This window comes from Oncorhynchus keta, chromosome 31, assembly GCF_023373465.1.
Source record: "Oncorhynchus keta strain PuntledgeMale-10-30-2019 chromosome 31, Oket_V2, whole genome shotgun sequence".
Taxonomy (NCBI): domain Eukaryota; kingdom Metazoa; phylum Chordata; class Actinopteri; order Salmoniformes; family Salmonidae; genus Oncorhynchus; species Oncorhynchus keta.
In genome coordinates this window covers 8,499,168-8,508,545 of record NC_068451.1, presented here as the reverse complement: position 1 = coordinate 8,508,545, position 9,378 = coordinate 8,499,168, and the positions used below count along the sequence as shown (strand labels likewise).

The 9,378-nt window shown below is 40.5% G+C and overlaps 1 protein-coding gene across 1 annotated transcript; it reads right to left on the bottom strand.

Annotated features, from left to right (window-relative positions):
- Nucleotides 1-1,193: 1,193 nt before the first annotated feature.
- LOC118364314 (free fatty acid receptor 2-like) lies at nucleotides 1,194-7,501 on the bottom strand. Its single transcript, XM_035745763.1, has 2 exons — nucleotides 7,391-7,501; nucleotides 1,194-4,165 (listed from the first exon to the last, which is right to left on the bottom strand). Exon 2 carries the CDS (start codon nucleotides 4,159-4,161, stop codon nucleotides 3,154-3,156), a length of 1,008 nt encoding a protein of 335 aa, XP_035601656.1. The 5' UTR covers nucleotides 4,162-4,165; nucleotides 7,391-7,501; the 3' UTR covers nucleotides 1,194-3,153.
- Nucleotides 7,502-9,378: the final 1,877 nt, after the last annotated feature.

Here is a 9,378-nt window from a genome sequence, read left to right as displayed (position 1 = left end):
CTGCTCTATTGCTTAATAGATGTAGACTGTTATCTGGCCTCTTGATTAAGAGAGAAAGAGAGGAGGAGGGAGAAAACACTGCACGAGGAAGAAAAGTGACTCACGTCTATTATAAGCCGCCTATAACTGCTCCTCCCTCGCTACCATACCAGTTTGACTAATTTAACATTGACTGCGGGGTGAGAGTTCATTCTTTCATTCTGTAGGCTAACTGCAGTGGGAAATCCCACAACAGAATACACACTCATACTAGCAAATGTGTTCAAAATATTTATTTAGTTGTCCTACTTGTGTATCATAATTGTCAGTGTGATTGGTGGTGGGAAATGTCAAATTCAGGCTGTAATAACAAAATGTGGAATAAGTCCAGGTGTATGAATACTTTCTGGAGGCATTGTATCTTTACTTTAGATATTCAGAGGCAATCATTAGGTAGGGAAAAGCATGTGGTAAAATAATAAATATATTCCATTTTGATATACAGTGAACTCGAAAAGTATTGGGACATTGACATTTTTCTTTCTTTGGGGGGGATGGATTTGAAATGATATAATGACTATGAGGTTAAAGTGCAGACTGTCATCTTTAATTTTAGGGTGTTTTCATTCATATGTACATTGCCCCCCCCCCCCCAATTCTAGGGGACCAAAAGTATTGGGACGAATTCACTTATACAGTATGTGTAGTCAAAAGTTAAGTATTTGGTCCCATATTCCAAGCACACAATGATTACATCAAGATTGTGACTCTACAAACTTGTCGGAAGCATTTGCTGTTGGTTTTGATTGTTTCAAATTATTTAATGCCCAATAGAAATTAATGGTAAATTATGTATTGTGTCATTTTGGATGAACTTTTATTGTAAATGAGAATGGAATATGTTTCTCAACACTTCTACATTAACGTGGATGCTACCATGATTACGGATAGTCCTTAATGAATCATGAATAAGGATGAGTGAGAAAGTTACACACTTTTGGTGCCCACTGTAAATACGCCTGAAACTCAACTTCCTGTTTTACATTGTTTTGATGACTGGAAGAACCCTTCAAAGTATTACGAAATCACACATCTATAAAACCCAAGAGCTACAGCCGACACAGACAATCAGAGTGTATTATGCAAGTTTGTGTATCCCATTTTGTGAAACATTTTCATGGGGGGCAAGGCATCACTTCAAATATTCCCAGAAGTATGATGTAAAAAGAGATTTTAATGTCATCACTAAAAAAAAGTCATAAAATAAAGGGGAACAGAAATAATATAAAACCTTCAAAAGCTTATAAATACACATATAAATGCATACTACACATACATTAATGTCAGTGAAGGCTCCTCAGATGAGGAAGGGGAGGACCATGCTCCTCAGTACATTTCATAAAATGATAATAGTGGAACATTTAAAAAGTTTGTATGTTTAGATAAAACTTTACTAAATATATTCAAGTTACCAAATAATTCATTAAAACACACAATGAAGTTCTACAGTAGCCTCAGCAGCACTCTGTAGTGCACCATGGTGTAGCTGGAGGACAGCCAGCTTCCTTGACGTCAATGCAAAACCTAGGAGTCTCTTGGTTCTCACCCTGTCCATGGACTGACACAGTAATTAGGACAACTTCCGGAGGACATCCTCCAACCTATCAGAGCTCTTGCAGCATGAACTGACATGTTGTCCACCCAATCAAGAGATCAGATAATTAATCTAGTACTGAGAGCATAAGATACAGCTAGCTAGCACAGCAGTGCATAACATGTGGTGAATAGTTGACTCTAAGAGAGAATAGTTTAACCGTTTTGAAAATATGTATTGATTGAAATATTAAAGAGAAGCAAGAGAGAGAGAACTAGCTAGCTATATTTGTTCATATTTTTTTAACTTCACATTCACTTAAGCTAGCTGGATGCAGCTAGCTAGATTAGCATACTCAAACACCTGGCTCAAACAGAGAGTGATGCTATGTTAGCTTGCTGGCTTTGGCTATTCAACACTGGAACTCTTCCAAATCTAGGTAAGCTTTTGGTTTGAATAATTTATTAACACCAGCACCCGCAGTGGAACTGTTAAACTGCTTTGTGACTGTACACTGTACTGCATGATTGTACCGGGTTTACTAACTCGTTAGTTCTAGTACTATAGCTATATTGACTATGAGGTGACAATGATGTAGTCTGTATGTAGCGGTTAGTAGTCATGATATGAAGGTTTGGCTTGAAAACTATTTTTTCCCCCTGGTCACAGACAGGTGTTATGCACTGAAGTCCACAAGCAAAGGTAAAAGGTGAGAGGAGGAAAGCGCATGGATAGTTGGGAATGATATAAACAACGAGCAACGTGAGTGATCATGCTGTGACATAAGGCTGCTTTGAAAGTGAACTGTTTTCGTATGATCAGGGGTGTATTCATTCCGCCGATTCTGTTGAAAAATGTTTCTTAATTAAACAGAAGCAAATGGAACAAAAAGGGGATAAACATACCTGAATTTGTCCAATAGAAACTCTCATTTGCAAATGTTGGACTAATGATTACACCCTTGGTCAGCTAGATGAAAGTAAGAGTGTGCAAGGCAGTAATCACCTTGGTTACTCAAAATTCTCTCAACCCTTTGCACCTACGTTGTAGATTTTCATTCATAGGCTAGTTTGTTGCAAACTCATGATGGGTATAGGTCAAATTTGACTATCATACAGTAGCCCAAAACTATCGATGTTACATTGGGCTGGGGGAATGGAAAATGAAGGACAGTCATCCAATATTCTGTAATAGAAATAAGGCTATGCTCATAAAAAGAAGTAGCATCCTCCCTCATCCTAATTGGCACCGACTGGCACTGATTAATGTATAGGCTACTTATAAAGACAGATAGCAAAGTCCTCAGTCTTTTCAATAAGAACCTAAGTGCAATAAATACATTGAACAGGCTAGCATTTAGCATGTGTAGCATATGGCTTGACTACACACTATAATAGGGGTGTCAAACGCATTCCATGGAGGAGCTAGTGTCTGCAGGTTTTATTTTTTAATTAAGAACTAGACAACCAGGTGAGGGGAGCTATTTACTAATTAGTGAGCTTAATTCATCCATCAAGTACAAGGGAGGAGCGAAAACCCGCAGACATTCAGTCCTCTGTGGTATGAGTTTGACACGTACACTATAAGGAGCTGTCATTGGTGCTTGGTGTGCTGTCCTTCTGAGTTCTGGAGCAGAACAACAGGGGGCAGTAGAGGACCTTATTGCAGAAGAACAACCGCTGTATCCTCTCCACCAGGTTCTTCATGAAGAGGTGGAAGGTAGACCTGAGGGCCGCTGAGGAGAAGTAGAAGATGATGGGGTCCAAGCTGGCGTTGACGGTACTGGACAAGAGTGCTTCCACCCGCCAAGTGGGACTCTCCCACTTTACAAAGCCCACTACGTGTGACAAGTTGTAGGGTGCGAAGCAGACGATAAACACCAGCAGGGTCCCCAGAGACAGGCCGATGGCCCGCTGACGCTTCTTGCGGTTGATGCTGGGCAGCTGAGAGAGGATTCGGATGAAGTTGATGTAGCAGAAGCAGCAGATAAAGAAAGGTACACAGAATAGAACCAGGAAGAGCTCCAGACGGACAGGTATCAGGACTTGCAGCTGCTCCGGGGTGAAATCCTCGTAACACATGTCCAGGTTCAAAGGGTCTGCCCGGGTGGTGTTGGAATAGTCGAAATATTGAATGATGTAGACAATACTAATGTGCGCCATGGAGATTGCCCAGAAGAAGACGCTAGCCACCGTGGCGTACAAAGGCCGTCTTTTTAGTTTGTACTTGATGGGAAAGGCCACTCCCAGGTAGCGTTCGACACTGATTGCGGTCAGAAAGAAGGTGCTGTTGTAGATGGTGGTGTAGAAGACGAAGCTGGTCAATGGACACAGAAAGTGGGGCATGATCCATTTCATGTTGTCCGCCACCTCTTTGATCTTGAAGGGCAGGAAGAGCAGGAAGATGAGGTCCGAGATGGTCAGGTTGAGGAGCAGGATGTCGACGGGCATGGCTTTCTGCCTCACCTTCTTGCTGAAGGTGTAAAAGGCCACGACATTGGCGGGGAAGCCAATCAGCAAGGTGATGATGTAGACCACAAGCACCAGGCTGCTGTGGCCGTATCTTTCCATGACTTCCTTCTCAGACATCGTTCTGCAAAAGAGGAAGGATATAGACAATGAGCTAACGTTTGTGTTAGCTAATGCAGGTACTCAATCTGGGGTCATTTCAGGATACGCAGAGTTAGTCAGTGAAGGTGTGAAGCAATAAAATAAGAGTCAGTGTCACTAGTTTGTATGCAAAATTTCACACGAAGGCTGAATTCAGTCACAAGGATAGCTGTGATGCAGTTGGTTAACAAAGCCATGTCATTCTGTCTAACAAGAGTTTATTTGAGTCTATGTCTATGGTTGGACTCTCTACAGTAGACAAACGTCAATGTCATAATGGTCCTCAAGCAGGGGACTAAGCAAACCCTTCCCCCTTTCCAAACTAGGAAGACCATGCCGATGTAGGCACAATGGCATGCTTTGGAGTGAAGCCCTTAATTGTGGCAAACAAGGTACCCATCACAACAATAAAAGGGAGCAGTCTGTTTGTGCTTCCCAGCCTCGAGTTTTCCAGATGCCTCTCGGCTAATCCCAGTGTTAATATCCAGCGCACGCATGAACCCCTAAGCTTCCTTCTATTCATGGTGGAGCAAACTAACAACATAATACTCCCATCATGACACAAGTGTTCAGTGGCTGGTAAGCCATGAGGATGGTATTTGAAGAATGATCTTAATTTCTACAGAGTAAGGTTTATTTGGTTCCCTATAAACCCTTACAGTCACATATTTTGGGGCTAGCAGTGTTATGAAGGATGACCTCTGCATGTGTAATTACCATCAGCCACAGGTGTCTTGAACAGGTATTGCCCCAGGGGATTGCCCCTGGAACTCGTTGTAAAAAAAAATAACTTAAAACTTGAATATTTCATTACATTTGTGGATTTTAATCTCTGGTCGAATTACTGTTGACTTGTATTCCTTTGACATAAAACATTTATAAAAAAAGAGAAATATTACAAGGGGCTATAGCTTTGTGTGTAACTTACTAGCCACTGGATTATATATCTGTATACATTTAAAGGAATCAGTGGCCCTCCTTGTGAAGCTTGATATATCTCACTAGTAAATTTGAGTTAAAAAAAATCTGATGATCATTTGATATTATAGAGGGAGGCTAGCGCTTGGGGGTTGACGCTTATTCAGTGAAGGAAATGTCTGTGTCTTGCAAACAGCAGCGCCACTCCTTCTGACTGTCTACTACAGTGACAGGCAGCTGGACAACAGAACAACACTTCAGGTGTCATTTATAAAGCCTGAATTGTGCATTGGATTTGAACAGACGACATTCACGCGAATACTGGAAAGAGGTCTCAGACACTATTAACGTTTGTACTATTTCTGTTATGGTCATTAATGCGGCCGTTATGGTTTTGAAATGTTGGGTGCAGCATTTTAAGGTGTATGTTCATGTGTCCCCAGGTGTTGATATTTGTTAAATGAGTTGTATTTGGGAACACATTTCAGATAATGATAGCATCTAATTAAAATTGAATTGTAGATATTGTCAAGTTCATCTAGGCTACATTTACTTTAGTGTGTCAGGTGTAGGCTACATCTACATGTGCACAAATATCAACCTAATCAGCTCATAAGCTCTTTACACTTCATACATTTCCATTGGTCAGTATTTTTTAAATGCAACCTTTATTTAACTAGGAAAATCAGTTAAGAACAAAATCTTATTTACAATGACGGCCTATCCCGGACGGCACTGGGCCAATTGTGAGGCGCCCTATGGGACTCCCAATCACTGTCGGATGTGATACAGCCTGGAATCAAACCAGGGACTTTAGTGATGCCTCTTGCACTGAGATGCAGTGCCGTAGACCACTGCACCACTCAGGAGCCCAATGACTTGTGAGAACTGGATCCTATTTTTCTATTCCTTGGGCGATACTGATTAACACAAACATCAACACGATCATCTACTTCTCGTTTTCTTTCCCAACACTGACTCAACACTTACTATTTTTGCAATCAATTTGTGCTAAAACGCACCCTTGGAGGAAGGGTATAATTATTCAAAACTGGGTCATGTGAAGCCTAAGTTCTCCAGAAGGGTATATGGTATCTAAATTACAATAAACAAGAGAAGAAACATGGCTTCAGATGTTCAAAACACACCTCAGTCATCTAGGGAATGGTGCCAAGACATACACGTGCAGGAAGGAGGTAGCCGGCTTTTATCAGTTTATCTGGTGTAGCTGGGGAGTCGTCAAGGTGTTGTTAACCCTCAACTGATAAAAACGGCTGTCTAGCGGATGCGTTTTGGTCTGCGGAAGTACAGTAGCTCGTTATGAGAAAACACCACGCACTGGACATGTGGCTGTTCATGGCCAGGGTAAATGTTTGAGGTTCCACATTCACTTGACAGCTTATTTCTTTAGTAAGATAAGAAAAGTAACATGACGCGCAGTGTAGTATACAGAGCGAGAGGTGGTCTAGTGTGCTCGTGCAGTGGTCACCAACCCTGGTTTTGGGGTACTACTGTGTCCACAACCTTTTTTTCCTGCCAGCAAACCCTAACACCGTAATTTAACATATCAACTACTCACCAAGACCTTGATTAGTTGAGTAAGGTGTGTTAGTGCAGGGTTGGAACAGAGAGTTTCACCTGGTCAATGATGATAAACAATGCTCACCTAAAACAACCCATCACTTTAAATGCAGCCCATTGTTTCAGAGGTACTATAACAACATTTTACTGAGAGTGATTGGTGAGACAGAGATGCCCATTGGGATAGCAGCCATTAGACTGGAACATCACACCCTCATTCCCAAAGGACAAAAAAAACTAAAGAGTTTGCAGTAACCATGACAATTTAGACAGAGTGTAGTACAGACACAGAACATACCTATACCATCTCATTCCTGAAATGGATATGTAAAAAGGTTGATTACTCAGCAAATTTGTATATTATATATATTCCTAATGCAAAAATTCAACTTTTAACTTCCACTTAAATAAATCATAAAAAGTACTATCTTCTCAACGGAAATCAGTACTGTATGAGTGCACTAACACATTGCCGTGACAACTGTTTTTACCCAAATATGTTCAAATATATATATTCCAGATCCATGGTAAGTATTTTATATTTACCTTAGATTGAACAGATTTCAAAAGGTTTACAGGTAGTTTGTGTTTTAGTATGTCTTCCTTGTGAAATATATAAAAGCGTAGTCTGTCTACTTTGCCAACATTTACATAAAAGCTCCTGATAATAGCACAAGGAGCATGACATCAAGAGTTCCACTGTACATACCTCAGTCAGCAAACACGCACACAAACGTCCCCTGGTCAAATGGTGAGTAAACGCTTGGCTTCAAATAAACGGTGCTTTTAATGGTAATGTCTCAATGTAACGTACTTCATGTCACGTACTAAACAGGAAAGAAGTTGCACATGTTCCTTTTTTGGAGGGCGGGGGACTCTCCATTTTGATCACACTTCATTTGGATAGTCCACAACAGATCTGTCTGTAGACGCTCAAACTATTGAAAGAAAGAAAAAAAAACGTTCAACTGCAACTCTGTTGATATGCAACAGTTTACTCAGATTACAGTTCGGTTTAGGGTTCGGTTTAGGGTTCGGTTTGGGGTTCGGTTTGGGGTTAGAGTTAAGATGTGAGGCCTGGAAGCTGAGGCTAGGGTTATGGTTTATGTGTTAGGTGTGTAGTCACAGTGAGGTTTAAAGTTGGGGTTAGTATGAGGGTTATGGAGGAATACCAGTTCTTGTTAAATAATCTAAAAATAAAAAAAAATACAAACCTCTCACCCAACCTTTTACATGGATCATTTGGCATGTGGAGAATATTAATTACATATGGGAAATATCAAGCTCTCTGATATACTGTCCCCTCTAATTCATTTTAACATAGCCTATCTGACTATAGGAAAATGTTCAATGTTTTCATACAAGAACTCACACAAACCCTGTGAAATCACAGTTCATGCCATTGAGTTTATTCAGTCTTTACAGACATTTCTTTGACTTTTCAGCATAACAATTCAAACCACCCTGTACAACAAAATGGCTAAAACCTTGTGCTATTTGAGTACAATGCCAACTGAACATGTGTAGTAGTTGAGTCTAATTTGAGAAATTCTGGATTTTTGAATAAAAGGACATTTCTATTTGTTGCTTGAGCAAGGAGTTTATGTGTACTGTGGAGTGCATACGCAAACTGTATGACGAAATTAAGGAATGAGTACTTAGTGGACACTAAGTTACAATGTATCGTCCCTAGTAACTACACAGTTACTATAATCAAAAACAAAAAAACACATGCACACTTCTCCGTTCAAAAGCAGGTTTCATATTGCACAAATCAAGATAGAGCCTAGAGAAGAGGGATTCATAGTAGTGAGGAAATATTTGTTTACATCCAACAATACTAAGTATGAGTCCCAAATAGCACCCTATTCCCTACAGTACATATACAGTGCAATGGAAAAGCATTTAGGTCCTTACTGATTTCCTCTATTTTCGCATATTTTTTATATTGACCTTCAATCAAAACCTAATATTAGATTAAGGGAAATTGAGTGAACAAATAATTAACAAAGTCACGCAACATCCAATTCCACTGTGTGGAAAAAGTACCCGTACACTCAATAACTGGTTGTGCCGCTTTTTTCAGCATGAACTGCTCGTTTCAAGTCCTGCCACAACATCTGCATTGGGATTAGGTCTGGACTTTGACTCGGCCATTGTTGCTTTCATAGCCATTTTCATGTAGACGTGATTGTGTTTAGGATAGTTGTCTTGCCGCATGTCCCAGCTGCGCTTAGCTTCAGCTCACAGACGGATAACCCCGACATTCTCCTGTAGAATTATCTGATACAGAGCAGAATTCATGGTTCCTTCTATTAAGATAAATTGTCCAGGTCCTGAGGCAGCAAAGAACCCCGAAACCATCACACTACCACCACCATGCTTGACCGTTGGTATAAGGGACCCATGTCGTCCAAAACGTTTTTGTTTTAACTCATCTGCTCCATAGAACATTCTTCAAAGAGTCTTGATGATCATCCAGGTGATTTTTTTGTTGTTGAAAACTTGAGTCAACTTTTTGGATGAGAAGGGTCCCATTATGCCTGGCGAAAACCAAACACTGCATTTCACAGTAAGAACCTTATACCAATGGCAAGAATGGTGGTGGTAGTGTGATGGTTTGGGGATGCTTTGCTGCCTCAGGACCTGGACGACTTGCCTTCATATATCGGAGGAGCCCTTCATCTAATATTAGGT